This window comes from Plecotus auritus (genome assembly GCF_963455305.1).
Source record: "Plecotus auritus genome assembly, chromosome: 7".
NCBI lineage: Eukaryota > Metazoa > Chordata > Mammalia > Chiroptera > Vespertilionidae > Plecotus > Plecotus auritus.
In genome coordinates this window covers 110,785,856-110,807,290 of record NC_137774.1, presented here as the reverse complement: position 1 = coordinate 110,807,290, position 21,435 = coordinate 110,785,856, and the positions used below count along the sequence as shown (strand labels likewise).

At 36.6% G+C, this 21,435-nt stretch overlaps 1 protein-coding gene across 1 annotated transcript in view; it reads left to right on the top strand.

Moving 5' to 3' along the window:
• The window catches only part of MAN2A1 (mannosidase alpha class 2A member 1), a 162,441-nt gene that overhangs the window by 84,284 nt on the left and 56,722 nt on the right, over positions 1-21,435 (top strand). The window contains exons 10-12 of the mRNA XM_080678363.1: positions 857-1,039; positions 4,887-5,001; positions 6,242-6,309. Coding sequence (XP_080534489.1) covers positions 857-1,039; positions 4,887-5,001; positions 6,242-6,309 — 366 coding nt within the window. The remainder of the gene's footprint in view (positions 1-856; positions 1,040-4,886; positions 5,002-6,241; positions 6,310-21,435) is intronic.

Below are 21,435 nucleotides of genomic sequence, written 5' to 3'. Positions count from 1 at the left end.
ACATTTGCAAGCCACCTTGATTTTTTTTCCATCATCCTTAACATGTTTTGTTTAGAGAACCTTCTTATATTTTTAACTCCATCAAGCCATGGCTCTTTTTAAAGAACTTTTAAACCTATCTTGAATCATATCCTCTGATGAAAAAAAAAAAAAGGTGAAAATTATAAACTCCCATATTCTTGCTCAAAAGCTATTCTTAAAGCTAAAGTGTTTTATTCTTTAAAATAAACAAGAAAAGCCAGAGTATGTCTATCATCTTTCAGTTTTTATTGTTAAATTCTCTATAATTGCATGTTATTATTCAACATTTAGAGTAGCTCTTGTCACTGAACTATCAAGCCATCATTTTCTGCTTCTCCTTTACCGTTCGTCTTCCATTCCTGTAATGTGCGTTTTCCCACCACCTCTCCTCTTAATGTACATTCGTGAGAGTAAATGGCTTTTTGGTGATGAAGTTCATGGCATATGTCTTCACTGCTCTTGGAGAGAAGAAAGGAAAAAACACGTTTATCACGTTCTTACTGCTGTGCTGAGATACTTTTTCCCAGTGTTATTCAGAAATAAGCCTATCTTGCTGCCGGTGTGTACTGGCTTCTTTCCAGACCCATCTAGAATGAGAGCCATTTGTATCAACAGGGAAATGATGTTTTTTGATGATTGAGGATATAGATTTATTAGATAGATACCTTGGTGGTATAATAGAAATGTTTATTATCAATATCTTTCTTATAAATGTTTATACTGAAATTGTGGATTTTTAAGTCACATTTGAAAATGTGTCAATGCAACATATTTTAGATAGCAAACTAAAATGATTGTTTTGAAATAAAAATTAATGACTATTTTATGCATTTAGGGCTGCTGAAATTCTTTACTATTTCGCTGTAAAACAAGCTCAGAAATACAAGATCAGTGCATTTCTTTCATCATCCTCTTATACGGTGCTTACAGAAGCCAGAAGGAACTTGGGACTGTTTCAACATCATGATGCTATCACAGGAACCGCAAAAGATTGGGTGGTTGTGGATTATGGTACCAGGTAATATAATTATTGAAAAGTGAGCATAAAACAGAATCTTTTAAAACTTGGGGTCATAAGCTTATATCTTTTAATGAAGTTTTTTTGTTTGTTTGTTTTAAATATATATATATATATATATATATATATATATATATATATATATTTTATTTCAGAGAGGAAAGGAGAGAGAGAGAGAGAAACATCAATGATGAGAGAGAATCATTGATTGGCTGCCTCCTGTACGTCCCCTATTGGGGATCAAGCCCACAACCCAGGCATATGCCCTTGGCCGGAATCGAACCCGGTGCCCTTCAGTCCGCAGGCCAACGCTCTATCCACTGAGCCAAACCAACTAGGGTTTGATGAAGTTTTTAATGTATATCCTTTGTAATATTTCTGTAAAAAAGCAACACCAATTTTCAAAGCATTTTTTCAAGAAATCTGTTCACAGCGTACTAGCTTTCTCAATGTTTTTTGCAGTGCATTTCTACAAATGGAGTAGTAAAACATTATAAAATGGATCCTGATTCCTCCCAAGTATGGTATGGTACTTGGAGTACCTTCATAACTAAGGATTTGGTATCTAAATCATGGTTATAACTCAGGGAGATAAAGAGCTTCACTTCATTGTATAAAAATTTAATGTCATCCTACTTTATATCCTGTTGTTCTTGGATATCTTATATTTCTAGAGGGATATTGACAAGAAAGAGGAAGCCTAGAAGCATAGCCAGCAAGTAGAAGAACCTAGAAACCTAGTCAAATATGGATTATATAAGGAATTGGGATGAGAAAAGAAGGCCTGGGTATTAATATCAAAGTCATCCTCAACATTTTGCAGCATTTAACATCATAAAGCTGTTAGATGAGTGAGGGGAGAGAACCTCAGTTATTTTCGTATTGTGCAGAATTAGAAACAATGAGTACAGGCTTTAGCTTAGAAAAGCATGTTTTTGTAAACAATGCTTCCCAATAATGGAAAGGCTTATCTTTTGTAATAGTGAGATTTCCATCAACATGCTGGAATGTGAGCTACTATTCATTAGGATCAGTGCAGAGGAGATTCTTACAGGAAGGAGTGTTGGTGGTTGCTTCACTATAGTTCAGATTATTTCTTCCAGATTTTTTTTTTCTATCAACAGTGGTATGCTGTGACAATATTTTAAAATTATTAAAAATATGCTCTGATTTTCTTATAGATTTTAAAAGTGAATCTCTGTTTTACATAAACAATTGATATACAACTGATGTTACCAATTGAAATAAATGTTAATTAAGTTTTGTTAACAATATTTTGACTGCCTTTCTAGAAATTTTGGGGAAAATACCTTGATGTTTTATTAGTTGATTTGAGTCCTTAAAAATATATATTCAAGGTAGTATCTTAAATATCTTCTCAATTTTCTTGTGGCATATGTATTTGGAATCCATCTATTGAGGTTTAAGATGAATTTAAAGTGGAAAACACTCACTGGATGATAATGATGCTGGTATTTTTCCCACAAGAAGCAATTTTTTTTTTTTTTTTTTTTTTTTTTTTGGCTTCAAGGGTTTTTGAAAGTAAGGTCAGATCTTCAGTTTTTTTCTTTTCACTTGTCTTCTTGGTTTATTGAGAGTTTAAACATGAGGCCGCTTAGAATCAGACCCAAGTTTCTAAGAGGAAAAAGAAGTCATTCTCCTGCACTGCCTCCTTGCTCTCTGGCTGCCATGTTGAAAGAGATTTAGGTACAGGTTATTGAGTTTTTGCTACAGGATATTTTCTGTCTTATCAACTTTCCAGATACCTGTCATTATATCTTCCAAGTGTTTGGTATTTCAGCTTATAAAAATATCCCTGTACAAATTGCATCTTAGAGAAAAACACACACTAATTCTCAGATTGTATTAACATTTGTGAATTTGCTTTGTGAGCAGTTCACACTTCACTGAAACATCATAAACAATTATCAAGTCATTATCACAGACATTTTCATTTGGAAATTTCAAAACACAAGTATGAGAATTATAAACAAAGAGGCAGCATTGGGTTTCCTCTTGTTTTTGGACTGTTGACTAATTTTTATTCAAATGTTAGCAGATATGTCCCTATGAAAAAATGTATGAGTTAGGGATGGCATTTGGCTACTAGTAATAGCAACTCAAAACAGAATAAACCTGATCCTACTTATTTTTATGCTTATGTAAGAAGTCTGCAAGTCTCCTGTTCAGGTATGACAGCTCCTTCTAGCTTTCTCTTCTGCCATCTCAGGGTGACTTTTAAGAGTCATGCTCTCAACAGCAGATTGAATGTTTATCCTATATAATAAAAGGCTAATATGCAAATCGACCAAACAGTGGAATTACCAGTAGCTATGATGCACACTGATGACCACAGGGAGCGTGCGGCTTAGCCAGAAGTCAGGCTCACGGCTGGTGAGCGCGGCAGGGGTGGCGGGAGCCTCTCCCGCCTCCACTGCAGGTGGGCGGTAAGGAGCGAGGGGTCCCGGACTGCAAGAGCCCTGGACTGTGAGAGGGATGTCTGACTGCTGGCTTAGGCCCAATCCCCCTGGCAGTTGGACATCCCCTAAGGGGTCCTGAACTGCAAGAGGGTGCAGGCCAGCCTGAGCTCCCCCACCTCCTGAGTACATGAATCTCGTGCACCAGGCCTCTAGTATAATTATAAATTGGAGAGAAAGATACATTATGACATATTTTTGGAGGTTAATTCTAATCATGGCATAAAAATGAATTAGACTGGGACAGTGTTTGTAATAGATGTTCAGCTTAAAAGTGGATAAAGGGGCTATATGGAAGAGAAGAAGAAATGGTAATGAGGTCAGTTACAGAAAGATTTAGAATTTGCCAAGTTGTGATTAAAGGAAGTAGGAGATAAAAAATGAGTAAAGGGCTAAGTGTGAGGTTCCTAACATATACATCAAACTTGGTATTACAAACAAGATGACATCTCTTTGAAACAGCAGCAATGATAACAGACTAGAAAATTGTGATTTCTAAGTGATATTGCATGAACTGTTCCATAATAATAGGAAAGGGCATGTTAGGAAGTTGGAGGCTCTGAGAAATCCCACATTGATTTTAAATGTTGAAATATTTAAAATTTTGTTATATCTAATGTTTTCCAAACTCATTTACTGTTTAGTTTTCTTTTGTTTTAAACAAAGCTATTTACATCCTGAGAAAGTATTTGGAGAATTGTGTTAGTCTTCAGTGCTCATTTCATTAGAAGACTGCATGTTTCTATGTCTTGGCCACTATGAATAATGCCACATATAGGGGTGCATACATCATTACGAATAAAGTTTTCGAGTTTTTTTAGTAGATGCCCAGAAGAGGGATTGCTGGGTCATATGATAATTCTATCCTTAATTTTTTGAATAAATTTATGTGTTTCAGGTATGTCCAGAAAGTTTTTTTATTTCAAGTGAGTTCTTATCAGTGTTATCTTTTGATTAACCTTTTTTCTTCTTCTAAGTACTTAATTGGCGGCATACCAAAAAGGTTCTTTCTAGCCCTAGCCGGTTTGGCTTGGTGGATATAGCGTTTGCCTGTGAAAAAGGGTCCCAGGTTCGATTCCGGTCAAGGACACATGCCCGGGTTGTGGGCTCGATCCCTAGTGGGGTGCATGCAGGAGGCAGCCAGTCAATGATTCTCTCTCATCATTGATGTTTATATCTCTCTCTCCCTCTTCCTTCCTCTCTGAAATCAATAAAAATATATTACAAAAAAAAAAAAAGGTTCTTTCTAGGTTTCTCTTTTTGACTATAGGAATGAGGTAATGGTGCTTCAACCAATATGAAAGAAATGGAAAATATTGTATACTGATTTTTAAGTTATTTCTCAAACTAATAAAATTATTGATTCACAGACTCTTTCATTCATTAATGAATCTGAAGAAGATAATTGGATCTTCCACACTACTTCTTCTTTTGAAGGACAAACACTCATATGAATCATACTCTTTTGACACCTTCCTAGACATGGTTAGTTGATATCTCTTATATCCATTATAAAAATGTGATTCTTTTGTTCTTTGATTGGAAAAAGGGGGTAAGAAGCTTAGTGAAAAGACATTGAAAAATAATTATTTTTTGTACATTATTTGAAATAATTTGCATTATTTTATATAATTTACTTGTGTGTTCTTTCCTGTAAGTGTGCCTGTGTTTGATTTATGGTGTGTATTTTGTTCTGACTAAATTTAAGTGTGAAAATAAAATAACTTATTTCAAGGAATGTGAAACATACACTCTTTTATAACACTATTAAGATGATATTATAAGGTAACTAGACATTATAAATAGCTATTTTGCTGGGCATTAATTAGAATCCCCTTGATACTTGAACTTCTGTAAATCCTTAATTTGTTCTTGATAAACTTCAATTTGAATACTCCTAACTTGTCTTCTGGTTTCAGGATGAGTCCTTGAGGGCTATGGTCAGTGCTGGGATGTGTAACAGTAGAGCAGTGATTGAGGATTTAGGAGACTAGCTGTTAGCCTCAACCTCTGCACCTGATTGCATGGGCCTTGAAAAAGTTATAACATCTTTGAGCCCTCATTCATTTAACGTAAAGTGGGATGATAATACCTACCTTGTCTAGTGTTGTTATTAGGATCAGAGGAGCTAATAAAACAGCATACATTGAAAGGAAGAACAGTGGAAGAAATGTTTGATTATAACCCTCTTTACACTTCCACTTGGGCACTCAGATATTTTAAAATTATAATTTATGTGTCATTAGAATCTTGTCAATGATAGATCTTTCACATTTTTTATGTAATTTAAATTTACACTTGTGGAATCAGATATTTTCATATACTGATGCTTATAATCAGATCATGATTATGCATTTTCATACTAAAGTTAAAAATTGCAATAAACGGACATACATTTCTTAATGTGACACATAATGATACAAAAGTAAAGTAGTAAAACTTTTTGCAAAATTATCTCTAGAACTAGATTTATTTTGTTCCTAATTGGAGCTACCCATATGGACTCTAGTCCCAAGTAATATACACTGTACTAGATGTCTAAATATATTCACATACACAATACACACAAGACTTATTTATTTTAAACTTTGTTGGGCATTATGTAGCTGCAAAGAGGATTTTTTTCTTATTTTGCCTTTTTAAAGATTTTTGCAAGGTAATATTGCATAGATAATTTCGAAACTTGTTTTAAAAGTAAAATAAAATTTTTTGTTCATTTTTATAGGATTTGAAACAAAAATCACAAGGTTCCCTGCCACAAAAAAATATAATAAAGCTGAGTGCTGAGCCAAGGTAAAATACATTTCTCATATACTTTTACTACTTTTCTGGCTTGACTCTTGTTTTTTATGATTCTGTTTTCTAGTCGGCAGGTAGTATTTCATTTAATCACTTTATTTTAAAATATTTTCTAAAAAATGGATTTTCTCTCATGACTGTGTCATGTTCATTGCCAATAGTTAACACATATTGGCATGAGATGGTAAATATATAGCTGTGATAAAAATTACCTTATCTTTGAAACATTGATTATTTTCACAGTATGTTCTTTCTTGATTAACTTTTTATTTACTTACTTTATTTTGATGAATCCCTATTTATTTTAAATGAAGAAAAACTTAATTAGTTGACCTAAAAATGGTGCATTTAATTGGTGGCTGCCTCTGATTTACAAAGAAATGCTTTATGTTCCTATTGGCAATTACTCAAAAAAGTCATCTGTTTTTAATGACCACATATCCATCAGTCAGTACCTAGTATACCCAGATACACAATCTATTTTTGTAATATACAAAAATCTTTCCCAATGATCTTTCCTGCAGCACTCCTATTTTTTTTTTACTATTTAAATTGAGAAATTTAATATCACCTCTTACAAATTATAGGATAAAGGAATAACTATAAAGAGAAATTCATGATTTTAAGTAGGTATACTTTATTAAAGTTATTAAAAAATAAATGGCATCAAAGTATTACAGAAAATTTACAATTGATCTTAGGAAGTGTCCATTCAAGAAAATTATTATTGACGGTAGTATGGGCCAGAAGAATACCATGCTAGTCTTTGTTGAAGAAAAAAGCCCCTCATATGTGTAGGGCACCAGGGCTGAATAGAAGACTGAGTATTACAGCACAGCCACCTTGGAGCGTAGCCTTTTGGTAACTTGCAGTCAGGCTTCAACTACGCTTTGAATGTATCATTTACTCACACTTTTCTCCATTTCTGCATCTTCTTTACATCCTTCGGGCATTATTAACAATCTGGTTATTTTATTTATTTTTTGTTGTCCATTACCCTTACTAAAAATTAGCTCTATGAGGTCAGGGAACTTGTTTGCTTTTGAATCCCCTGGCAAATATCTGGTATAACAAATATTTGTCAAATTAAGTAACTCAAGACAAGAGAGAGACTTGAGCCAATAGCAACATGAAGATCAAGGGTAACTTTAACATTCATGGTGTGGATGTTACTTCTGTGAGAATAAATAAATGGAAAAGTTATCGGAAACCTATGACAAAGCTCTACAAAATGACAAAAAAATGGGAATAGCTTGAAGACTCATAAGAACAACTTACCTCATAAATATGATTTATTACAGAGACCAGAAAAAAGATTTTAATAAAACCTCTTTGGAATTCTCAAAATGGTTGAGTCGTGATCTCTAAGCAATATGAAACAGAAAGCAAAAGACTGAAATGAAAGGACAAGATATGAAAAATGGGAGGAGTGCTGTAGGAAAGATCATTGGGAGGCTAGAACAGAACATCATTAGTGATTCTGAAGAGTAAAGCGGACATTGTGAAAGAGTGTATCACTGACATGAATTTAAAAAATTAAAACCCTTGAGATACTTTTTTAAGAATGCTGAGAAAAGGAAGATGAATGGTAATGAGAAAGACAATTATAGGTATAGAGGACAGGATTTCAACAAAAGGAACTATAGATATTTTAAAAATTTTCAATTGCAGTTGACATACAATATTATATTAGTTTGAGGTGTACAACATAGTGATTAGACAGTTAAATACCTTATGAAGTTTAAACATGGGGTGTGGAGAGCGGATCTCCCCCTTGCGGGTTCTTGCCTCACGAATTTTGAAGAATAAAATTCGTGGACTAAAAGGACTTGTTAGTAAAAGGGTGGAAATTTATTGGAAGCAAATACAGACTCCCACGTAGGGAGGGATTCCCAAGGGGGTAACCCAGTAAGCCCCCTTTTTCTAAGGTTTATAAAGGCTATAGTTCTTTCTCTCTCTCTCTCCTCACCCCCCTGTTGTCTGTGTCCATTGGTTAGGCTTATATGCATGCATACAAGTCCTTTGGTTGATCTCTCCCCCTTACCCCAACCCTCCCCTACCTTCTCTCTGAGGTTTGATGGTCTGATTGATGTTTCTCTGTCTCTGGATCTGTTTTTGTTCATCACTTTATGTTGTTCATTATATTCCATAAATGAGTGAGATCATGTGATATTTATCTTTCTCTGACTGGCTTATTTCACTTAGCATAATGCTCTCCAGTTCCATCCATGCTGTTGCATATGGTAAGAACTCCTTTTTTACCTCAGCATAGTATTCCATTGTGTAGATGTACCACAGTTTTTTAACCCACTCATCTGCTGATGGGCACTTAGGCTGTTTCCAAATCTTAGCTATTGTAAATTGTGCTGCTATGATCATAGGGGTGCATATATCCTTTCTAATTGGTGTTTCTAGTTTCTTAGGATATATTCCTAGAAGTGGGATCACTGGGTCAAATGGGAGTTCCATTTTTAGTTTTTTGAGGAAACTCCATACTGTTCTCCACAGTAGCTGCACCAGTCTGCATTCCCACCAGCAGTGCAAGAGGGTTCCTTTTTCTCCACATCCTCGCCAGCACTTGTCGTTTGTTGATTTGTTGATGATAGCCATTCTGACAGGTGTGAGATGGTATCTCATTGTCATTTTGATTTGCAACTTAATGCTCTCTTCTAATTGGACCCCTTCCCTATTTTATGACCTTGTGCTTTTCTAATTGGTCACTCTTTTGCAGAATATCATTTTCAAAGTCCAAAACCCATGTGGTGCCCCCCTTTATTTCTCCCCCTTATCTTGCAACATTCCTTTATCTCCTGAGAACATATGTTTCCCTCTTCCCAGCATCTGTTGACATTTCTCTATCCTCTGTGAAAGTATGTTTCCTTTTTCCCCATACTCTGATTTTTCTTTATCCTCTGTGAAATTATGTCCTCATCTCCCCTTAGCCTGTGGCACCTTTTTATTCTCTGTGAATGTATGTCTTCTGGCGGCTCCAAGCCCTCACCTATGCATTCCTCTCCCATGGGCCCTCTTTATTCCTAAGACTCCCTAAACTTCCCTGTTTTATCCCTAAAATTTCTTTCAAAGTGATCACCTCAATGTCTAGTACTAATCTGACACCATACATAGTTATTACAATATTATTGACAGTAATCCCTACACTGTACTTTCCATCCTTGTGACTATTTTTATAACTGTCAACTTGTACTTTTTAATCTCTTTCACCTTTTTCATTCATCCCCCAAACCCCCTCCTATTGTTCTGGGGAACATAAGTTTGTTAAAAGAATTATAGATTTTCTTTAGGGGAAAAAAATGGAGCAGAGGCAATGATCAAAGATATAATTGATAAAAAGTTTCTGAGCTGAAAAAGTCTCTCTTTATAGATGAAAAGGGCTTATTTCTGGGTAGTATAAATGAAAAGAGAGTCATCCATAGTACATCTTGGTAACTCAATTCAATTAAAAAGAAAAGGACATATTGTCAAATACCCAGGCATTAAGATAAATATTATATAATATGGAACAAAAGCTAGATTGACTTAGGTTTCTTCTCTGTGATGAGAACAATATTGAGTATTGAAATCATTTTATACTCAGTTATGTTTTATATGTGAAGGCAACAAAAAGACATTTGAAAATATGGAATTCCTTATAAAACACACAGAAGGCACCCTTCGTTTTAAAAATTGTCTTGATAAAGTCTAACCTCAGCTCATGGGTATATGAATCAAAATTGAGAAGACATTAGAAATAGATACTGCAAAATCCAAATAATTGTTGTAACACCAAACTGAAAGGAGAAATGCCCATCTAGTTTGGGCAGAACTTTTATAATATAAAGGTAGTTTACTCACAGTAATGTCGATCTATAGCTTCAGGTAATGTTATCATTTGAAAGAGGTAGAGAGGCAGGAGCCTATAGATCTTAAATAACTAGTTGTTTTGCCTCAGTAAGATTTAAAAGATAAATGCTCCTGGTGAGAGTGTTATTTCCTACTCGATTGCCTTTATTTATTGTCAAGGTACTATTGACTCTCCCAATATATATTTCTGAGGAAAGTATCCAGAGTTCCAGACCCACACACCCATAGGCCAGTTGCATAGCTCCATTTAGATGACCCACTCACACCTCCTCAGTGTGTTTCCAACTGAACTCCTCCTCTCCACTCAAACCTATTCTGTGGTCCCAAGCTCTTGAATAAAACTTTAGCATTGTCAGCCAGCTTACCAGGCCAGAAACCTGGGCCTTAATTTTATAGTGATCATATGTTCCAGTTTGTCACTAGTGTCCCCACTCACTCTCAAAAGTGTGTTCATTTAGACAATAAATTATAGAATTTACCCTGATCATCTTTGTCACTTTCTTTCAACTTGTATCCAAACAAACTCCAGGTCTTTTCATTCTATTTCTTACATTGACTTGTATCTTAATTCTGTCTACTTCTGACCTTCAGTGCCACTACTCTACTTCTGTGATGGCAGCAACCTTGTCACAGATATCTCTGCCTCATGCATTTGAGAAAATTAAATAAGGTTATTTATATGAACTTAATACTATGGAATTTAGCAGTTAGTAGGCACTCAACAAAATAAATAACTCCTTAGCTCAGAACCCATTTATTCTCCCTTGGCCTGTGGATAAACTCCTAGATGCTAACTTGGCTTATGTGTTTGCATTTTGGTTTCTCTAGCAGCATCTTTCATATCACCCCAGCCTGTACTGTGTGCTTCAGTCCTCACCTACCAATTCCATGACATGCCAAATTCTCTCTTACTTTTAGACCTCTGCTGCTTGGAAAAAAAAAAACAAAAAACAAAAAAAAAAAACTACCACCATCACCACCCCACCCCCAATTTGTCTGATTGATTCCTGATTATCATTTAGGACTCAACTTAGATGTTACATTCTGTGGAACCTTCCCCTAATATCTTTGAGTCAGGGCTAGGTGTCGCTTTTATAAGCTCCCACAGGACTTACATTTTCTCACTTACTACATGTTTAATGTTCCTTTGAATAGATGTCCTATTAACCCAGTGAAGTCATGACCTGGGTCTTGTTAATCATTCTACCATCACACATGGAGCAGTCTTTCAGGAAAGTGGTCTAGTAATATGGGCCAGGAGCATTCAAACTGGCCAGTGCCCTGGAAGATATATCTCTCAGCTTTATCATGTGAACAGATATTTTAAAAGACTTTACATTTTGGTCAACAATAACCATCAATGGATTAGTCAAATATTCTATGTTCACAAAATTCTATATAAAGTTTTTAAAAGATCTCAAATTAGCATTTCTATTTGTAATAAAAGCATTGTAGGCTTGGTAAATACTGAGGTTTTAGCTTAAGTCTTAATGAAATATGGCTTTCAATTTCTGTGGAGAAAATGCAGAGGACCTGTTTGAATTGAAGAAGTTGTGGATAGTTGAGTGAAATAAGGAAGAAGTGTTTGGCACGTATGAGGTGTTTGCTGAATTGATAACTAATTGAGATGGTTAGATGAACATTATGAGAAAGAACTTACATGTAATATTTGATAGGCAGTTAAGTAAAACACATTTAAAAATAAGCAGCCCTTTAAGGAAAAGTTTGTTTATAGTGATGAATCTTTATGAGAAAATTTTTGCTTTAGCAGAATTGTCTTGCATTCAATGTTACCTTCTTTTAAGATCAATATTAAGTCTTTGGTACTTGTTGGTGTCCCTGTGTTACCCAATATTACTTGTGTATATAGTATTTCACTGCAAATTGCATTTGACTACCTATAACAGATCTCATTGGCTTTATAAGAAGGCATAATTTTTCTTATGAACAAGTTTCAAGGTAGGTAGTTGAGGACTCATGATTTGTTTCACAGTGTCATTGAAGGACCTGGCCCCTTTACCTTTCAGCTCTGCCATCCTGTGCCTGTGACAAGATTATGCCTGCTTCTCCACACATTACCCCTGTGTTCCAACCAGGAAGGAGGAATAGCATGGGTGAAAGTTATGCCAATAGAGTTTGCTGACTTTTATTAAATTGGGGATACATTTTCTGGGAAACTCTACTTATTGAATTCTAATTACATTTCATTGGCCAGAACTGTGTCACATGACTACCCCAAGCATGCAGAATCTTTTTTTTTTTTTTTTTTTTTTTTTGCGGGGATTGGGTGGTTTTATATATATATATATATATATATATATATATATATATATATATATATATATGTATATATATATGTTTGTTTGTTTTTTTTAAAGCTAGGATTGTCATCCTGAGTAAAATTGGGAAATTGGGTTTCTTTCAGTAAAGGAGAATATGAGAATGGCTCTTGGGTAGGCCACTACCAGCATCTACTCTTAGGCTCATTAATAACTAATACCCTAGATCCCAGGGCATCTACCCTGTTTTCTGATCATTGCCTACTCTTCCCTGCCTGCTTCAGCTCAAACTGGAGTTTTGTTCTATACACTTTCTGTGTTAAATAAATTAGCACTGGGTGTTACAAATTTTTTAAAAAAAACTTGTTCTCAAGCATTCCTATCAGGTAGAAAAATAATCTCAAACACTTACAATTATTAAAGAAACAGATTTTTCTATTTATTTCAAAACCAAAATATAATTGAGTATTGCAAAATTAAGAATTGGAGAGAGATAAAATAAAAGCTCATAAAATAAGAGCATATATATGCTGTTGGGATTTGGGATGTTCACATATTAAGAAAATGCAGTATTCTTAAACGTTTGTTATTTCTTAGTGCCCTATTTAAGACCATGTTAAAATTTACTTATTCCTTGGTTCAGTCAGCCAGCCATTCAATGGCAGATCTATTTGTGTTCCTGACTTGTGTAGCACTGTGCTGGGATGTGTTCATAGCTTTGTTCCCCTTTTATTTCTTGGTTCTTTCTTGCTCAGAACCCATATAGGCAGGGTGTCTCCTGTAAGTGGTCTGTGACTTAGACTCTGCTATATAATCTGCCCCAAAATACAAGTTCTTAACCCTTTACCTGAAATCTTCAGGGTTAGATATATTTTTGAATTCATTTTTTTTTTAGTTTTAGGAAAATGCCATATATACACATTACATAATACTTCAGAATCTGAGGCAGGACCCACTCATCAAATATTTTTAAATTTCTGAATAGTCAGATCCAGTGGGATAAATAATTAAATGTAGCTTCATGTCAGCTCCATTTTGCCACCAAATGTTTTTGTAAAATCTTTATTTTCAAACTTTTTGGATTTTGAAGATGAATATTGTAGAATAGACCTGTAGAGTAATGATTTGGAAGAATTATAAAATTATTTAAAATGATTATCAAGTTCCCAAATGAAGATACATTATAGCAGATACCATCTTGATTCTTCTGACTGGTGTTAGATTATTAGCATTTATGCTTGAGTGCTTTAACTTTTCCTCTATGTCCTGATTTCCATCCTTTTTAACAGCCTGTTGGAAAATGTCTCTCAAGAAATGTTTGCTAGTTGTGCAGTGCTGAATCTTCACCCTTCTGAACCACATTCCCTAAGCATGGAGATCTTTAAGTGTTGACTTTTTTCTTTGTAAGAGTCCTTTCCTTGACTCTATCTAGTGTTTTAGCTTTCTGACTCTACTTCAAGAGTCATTATCAGAATTTGCCTTTTCATAAAATTTCTTATTCCATTCTTGTGCCTCCTGAAATAATATTTTTATAATTTTTGCATCAGGCAGTTTAGTATTTATCAGCAGCAGCTTTAAGTAATATAATTGTACTAGAGGCCTGGTGCACAAAATTCATGCACAGGGGTGTGTGTCCCTCAGCCCAGCCTGCACCCTCTCCAATCTGGGACCCCCTCAAGGGATGTCCGACTGCCTGTTTAGGCCCGATCCCACCGGGCAGTCGGACATCCCTCTCACAATCCAGGACTGCTGGCTCCCAACTGCTCACCTGCCTGCCTTCCTGATTGCCCCTAACTGCTTCTGCCTGCCATCCTGTTTGCCCCTAACTGCCCTCCCCTACAGGTCTGGTCCCCCACAACTGCTCTCCCCTGTGGGCCTGGGCCCCTCCCAACTGCCCTTCCCTGCAGGCCCGGTCACCCCCAACTTCCCTCCTCTGCCGGCCTGGTCACCCCTAACTGCCCTCCCCTGCAGGCTTGATGGCCGCCAACTTCCCTCCCTTGCAGGCCTGGTCCCTCCCAACTTCCCTCCCTGCTGGCCTGATTGCCCCCAACTGCCCTCCCTTGCAGGCCTGGTCCCTCCCAACTGCCCCCCCCCCTGCTGGCCATCTTGTGGCAGCCATCTTGTGTCCACATGGGAGCAGCCATCTTGTGTGTTGGAGTGACGGTCAATCTTCATATTTCTCTTTTATTAGATAGGATATTAGTTATATATACATTTTTAATGTCATTTAGAAGTTTCAGGAGAATGTCTGTAGGCTACTGTACTAGTAAATCTCACACATTGACTTTTAAGTGATTTATAATGTGGAGTTTGTCTCCTTAGTACTTTCAGGTTGTTCTTTTTATAAATTTTATGTGAATTTCATAAAAGTCTTTCTTCCTGATTAGTCTGCTGTGATTTTGTTCCTAGGTACAAAATTATTTTAGATTTTACTAAATTTAGATTTTATTTATGGAAGTAATTGAACAGACTGGATTTTAAATGATAGTTTTAAGGTTTCTTAAAAAGCAATGACACAGTAGTTGTATGTTCAGTGAGTACCTGCTAAGTTGCCTGGTAAGTCTATATTTCAATGGAAGGTTTGCTGTTTATACTTTAAATCAAACTTTCTTAACTAGCCATGAGGTTCTAGTTTATTGTTCACATATTATTATATGGGAATTGAGTTGTGTGGTTTGTCTAATGAAATTAAACTGATTTTGCTTGTTGATGACAACATCTTGCAATTATCCCATCAAGGACTACAATCAGGAAAGTGCTGAAGATGGGAAAGAAAAATATGGTGAGATATTTTGATGCCTTGTAATATGAAGGCAGAGTTAGCATGGGGACTACCACGTTTAGTCTAGGAATGATTATAATAATTTCCAGTTAAGTTATCTAGAAATATGTCACTTGTAGAATCTAAGAAAAACTTTGGAAACAAGATAAGATAGTGTTAGTGAAGAGCTGGAATTAGTTTATGTGTGTTTGCCAGATAATGCAAATTTTGAATGATTCTGTTCTGTTATTGCTGTAGTGCCAAAGGTTCTTACCCCATAGTTGGAGTTACTTAATACACTATGACAGTGTTAAAGTAAATTAAATATCTGACTTGAGAGTGATTTTTTTAAGTGGTTTGTATTGGGGTGGGGATAATTGACAATTATATAGATTCTTTGGTTGTTTATTTTTTCTAGTTTCTTGCAAACTTAGTCCTCTTGCTCTTTTCCTCAGTGTCCATCCTGTCTTCTGAAATTGCTAACATAAAGCTAAAAAACTCAGAGCAGTTCAGAGCATAGACTGAAGTGATATGGCATATTTCAAAGTCTTCCATTCTTCTGAACCAGATTTTTTCCCCTTCTAAATGCAGATTAATAAAGCATGCACTACAAGAGAAACAAGGAAAATAATTTTAGTTAAGGTTTCCTGGTCTTGAGAAAGTCAGGGAGGGCTTCAAGCCCATCTTGGACTTCATAATAGTTCACAACTTTGTGGTAAAAGAAAATTTTTAAGTAGAGCCTTTGGACTTACATATTTCATTCTTAATAGGAAAGTAGCATTATTTGATAATTTTATTTTTTAGGCAAAAATTCTGTGTGCAATTGGGCTATTTTTCACACTGAGACATGTCTGGGTTTAAGATTTTTTTTGTGTAGATATTTAATATATAATCATAGTATTTTAGGTAGTTGGACAACTTGTGTGTTTTTTTCTTCAAAACGTGTTCTTTATCTCTTGTAACATGGTGTTTGCATTCTCTAGTGTTTTGTATCTTCAGTCATTTTATTGGATTGTAGAGTAGAATGTCTTTCCCAGGACCAATATTATGTCTTCAAGTGTTTTGAAAGTAGAAAGTGGCTTTGTGTTTTGTTGTTTTTCTGTTTTTACCTCTTATATGATGCCTCGCTAGCATGAAGAGATGTAGCACCAATAAAAAGTTGTTTTCTCTTCTTTTCACCTAAGAATCTTACACAAGATATATTTTAGTCATTGACAAAGTGAATATTTGGTAGTTCTGTCTTTACCAACAAAACAACCTTATTTTACTACATTAACTTTGAAGGTCTTTTTATTTGTGAAAATCAGCCTGTTTATGTGCTGTGTGTTCCTCCAAAGTTACAGTGTTTTATCATTGGAGAAATGAAATTTTCTTTCAGTAGATGAAAATTACATTTTGATTGAACATCATTCCTTATGCAGTCACCCATAAATATAATGTGTTTTGCTGTCTTTTCAGAAATTGGCTACAGATGTGATTTCTGAATTGACAAGAAAATAAAACATCTTTAATGTTTTAGGTAAAACAGATGGTATTTTTGTTTTAGGCAAAGCTATCTGAGAGTGAAAGCAACTTAATTGGTGGCAAGACTCTTAGGGTCAGCCAAATTATGTACAATTTGTGTGTCTATTTCTTTTATTGCTTTAGTATCAAAAGTTTTAGGGTAGTTGGAAAGGAATATTTATCCTTTTTATTGACTTGCTATTTTTTGTTATGTACTGGAAATACTTCAGAGTTTTTAATCCTATTTTGTTTATAAATGTCATAAAATTACATGTTGATTCTCTTTGGTTATACTTGTGCCTTAGAAATGCGTTTCCCATTAGGAGAAAGTCCTGAAATATGTAGTTATACTTTTGAGGGTTAACAGTTTATAGTATTGAGTTGCATTTGCAGCTCCAAATACTAATAACATTGATGATACTAACTAACTAACTCTTTTGTTTCCACATCATTGAGCATTGGGCAGATATCACTATCGGATGCCTGGAGAGGCACATACTGTGAAGCGAGCCCTGGACTGAGAGTCAGGGGGGTCATTCTAGTCCCACCTCATTACTAACCAGCCTCATGTTTTTGAAACTTTGATTTAATTTGCTATATATCTTGGGAGAGAGGAGGTTAAAGTAGCTGGTTCCCAGGGTCATGTCCAAGTGACATTTTATTTTCTTACTCGTTAAAAACTAAATCATTTATAATGCATTAATCTGGATAAACACCATGAAAGGAACTTTTGGGGTAGAAAAGTCAACTCTGGAAAACAACCAAATTAGTCCAATAACTGGGACATAGGAAACTGTTTTCCAAAATATCAGCACTATTGCAAGAGGAAGACTTGTATAACAATTCCCCTTCTACCACCTCTTATAAAAAGTCCCTTTTGCCATGTAAGGTTACATATTTATAGGTTCTGGGGATTAGTATGTGGACATCCTGGGTGGATAATTATTCTGCCTATCATACCTGGAAACCTTAACTTTATATTTCCAGTGGGTAAGTGGGTAATTAATTGAGCAACATCAGGATAAATCTATGTAGCTGTTCCTTAAGCACCTCAAATTCAAGAAGTCTCAAAATGGATTTATCACCTTCATCTTGAAACCTCCTCTCACTGCCCTTCAAACTTGGTAAGGGCACCACTATCATTCTCCCACTCTAACTGGAAACCAGGACTTACAGAAGACTTTTTTTCTAGTTTACCCCGTCTGGTCTTATCCAAGGAATGAAAAATTCTACTGATAAGATACTCTACCTGTTTCTCAAATTTGTTCTTTTTGCATTTCTCCCACTCTCTAATTTAGTCTTAACTTTACTTACCTGGGCTGTTGTAGCTATCTACTTGGTTTTTCTACTTTGAGTCTGGACTCCTTAAATTCATCCTCCACCTGGCAACTAGATACACATATTAAAAATGAAAATATGGTCATATTAAACCCCACTCCCCATAACCTATATAATAAGGTCTAAGCTCCTTGCAGTGACTTAAACTATCTTATAACATAAGATTTATTTTCCTTTCTGGTTCCATATATTGGCATTTTAGAGGTGTACTTCACTATGTAGATTCTAGTGATTTTGGATAGTCTGTATGTTCTATAAATAACATCATTTTTCTAAAATCTGCATTTGTTCTTATAAGCACTGTACCTAAAGTATTTTTCTACTTTTTTTCCCCTGGTTATCTTTACCACCCATCCTACTTTTAAAAAGTTGCACGTTTTTGTTATATTTTTCTTATTTAAAAAATACATATATACTCTTTGTAGATAGTGTTTTACATCCAGAAATATAAAAAGTAGTTGCATAATATTCAGATTATTTACCTAGAATCTAGAAGAATTATACCTCTTAATAGTTTAACTTCTCTTCTGCTGATTCTACTGTTGTTAAACATATCTGCTGAGTTGTTAATTTCTAATATTCATCCTTTTGGAATTTCGTACAGTTAATTTTTTATTTTAATTTTAGTATTTAATTTTTGTGGTAAAATTCTTTATCTTTTTATTTACTTTGTTTTCCTCTTTTCTCAGAAAGGACTGGACTAAATTGAGGCTAATTCACTCAACTTCTTTTTTACCTAGCCCACCAAGTTTTCATCTGATAGCCTGGTATATCATGAAGGCCCTACTCCCTGAAATCACATAAGCTATCTTTTGAGATTAAGGGATCTCAGAAGCTTTCTGTTTAGATTTAAAACCTTCCTTCTGTGTAGCCCCTAGTGTATGTATGGCACATGTTCTGATGAGAAAGTCAAATGTGTGCTTGAAACCTCCTAAGTCCCCACCAAGTGCTCTTTTGGGCTTTTCTGTTCTCACAGTGATCTTCATGTAGTCTTTACACTGGCTTTGCATGGAACTCAGCCTCTCCCATGCTGAGAACTGGCACGCCCCAGGATGAAATGGCCACCATGGCAGCTCACTTCTCTGAAGTTCTTCCTTCCCCTCAGCAATTATCTATTACTAGAGGCCCAGTGCATGAAATTCATGCACGGGGGGCAAGGGTGTCCCTCAGCCCAGCCTGTACCCTCTCCAATCTGGGACCCCTTGAGGGATGTCCGACTGCCCGTGTAGGCCCAGTGGGATCAGGCCTAAACGGGCAGTTGGACATCCCTCTCACAATCCAGGACTGCTGGCTCCCAATTGCTCGCCTGCTTGCCTTCCTGATTGTCCCTAACTGCTTCTGCCTGCCAGCCTGATCACCCCCTAACCACTTCCCTGCCAGCCTGATTGATGCCTAACTGCTCCCCTGCCAGCCTGGTCACCCCTAACTGCCCTCCCCTGCAGGCCTGGAACCCCCCAACTGCTCTCCCCTGCAGGCCTGGGTCCTCCGCAACTGCCCTTCCCTGCAGACCCATTCACCCCCAACTTCCCTCCTCTGCCAGCCTGGTCACCCCTAACTGCCTTCCCCAGCAGGCTTGATCATCCCCAACTGCTTTCCCTTGCAGGCCTGCTCCCTCCCAACTGCCCTCCCCTGCTGGCCTGATTGCCCACAACTGCCCTCCCTTGCAGGCCTGGTTCCTCCCAACTGCCCTCCCCTGCTGGCCATCTTGTGTCCACATGGGAGCAGGATCTTTGACCACATGGGAGCAGCTATCTTGTGTGTTGGAGTGATGGTCAATCTGCATATTACTCTTTCATTAGATAGGATAGAGGCCTGGTGCATGGGTGGGGGCCAGCTGGTTTGCCATGAAGGGTGACCCTGATCAGGGTGGGGGTTCCCTTGGGGTGTGGGATGGCCTGGGCGAGGGGCCTGTGGTGGTTTGCAGGTCAGCCACGCCCCCCGGCGACCCAAGAAGAGGCCCTGGGATCTGGGATTTATTTTTCTTCTACAATTGAAATTTTGTAGCCTGGAGTGGAGCCAAGCCTTCTGCTCCCTCTGTGGCGGCAGCCATTTCTGTTGGGATTTATGTATCTTCTATAATTGAAACCTTGTAGCCTTAAGCGGAGGCCAAAGCAGGTCAGGGCTGCAGAAGCTTGGCTTCCTCCATCACCGCGGGCAACCCTAGCCTCCTGCTCTCTCCAGCTCCGTGGCTGCCGAATTTATTTATCTTCTATAATTGAAACTTCGTAGCATTGAGTGGAGGCCTGGGCCTGCAAGGGCAGGCGGAAAGCTTGGCTTCCTCCATTGCCAGGGAAACCCAAACCTCCCTCCTGCTCTCTGTGACTGCAGCCATCTTGGTTGGGTTTATTTGCATATTCCCTCCTGATTGGCTGGTGGGCATGGCTGGCGGGTGTAGCAGAGTGATGGTTAATTTGCATATTACTCTTTTATTAGATAGGATAGCGATTTTCAACTTTTTTCATCTCATGGTATATGTAAACTAATTACTAAAACTCAGCAGCACACCAAAAAATATATTTTTGCCAATCTGACAAAATAGGTATAATTTTGATTCAGTCCCATCAGACAGGTATCTTTGTGTTAACTGTTGTCATTTTTTTATTTGTCAATCTAAGGGAAAGGAGGTCAGTGCTCCTGACTAAATAGTCAAGTTTTTCATGTTTTAAAATTCTTGTAGCACACTGGTTGAAAATTGCTGCTATATTGCCTTCAAGCAGATGATTACTTGTATTTTATCTGGCTTTTCTAATTGGCCAGTAGAAGTAAGTGCTCTTGTTTGTCGTCAGCTGCTCCATCTTTCCTGGAAATGGAAGTATAATATATCTTTCAACTTCAATTTGGTAAAAGAAAAGTGCTCACTTTTTTCTATTCCAGTGTTTATATTTCTATTGATTTGTAAGAACACTTTACAAATTTCCTTAATTTGATTTTCTTTTATATTTTCACTCTTTAATCTTATTGTTTAAGATGGGAAAAGTTTTAAGCTTTTATTATCAAATCTGCCATCCTTTTACTTTGCTATATTTTTTCTATTATAATTAGAAAGACCTTTTGTATCAAAAATTACTAATTTTGTATATTTTTTGTTTTTAAACTTTTCATCTGAAATCATTTTTGGCATATTGTTTTAATGTATCCATTTAATCATTTACTTTGCCTCATCTGTTATAGATATATATATAGAACTAGAGACACGGTGCATGGATTCCTGCACATTGAAAGGAAATTAATTAGAAGGTGGCCAGGGCGGGACTGGGCAAGATGGGCCGGACACGCCCTGGAGCCAACCTCCCATTGTCCCTCCTGGCTGGCCGCATCTGGGGCCGCGCCTGGGCTCAAAGGGCATCTGTGGAGTGAGAGGGGTCCCTCCAGCAGGTG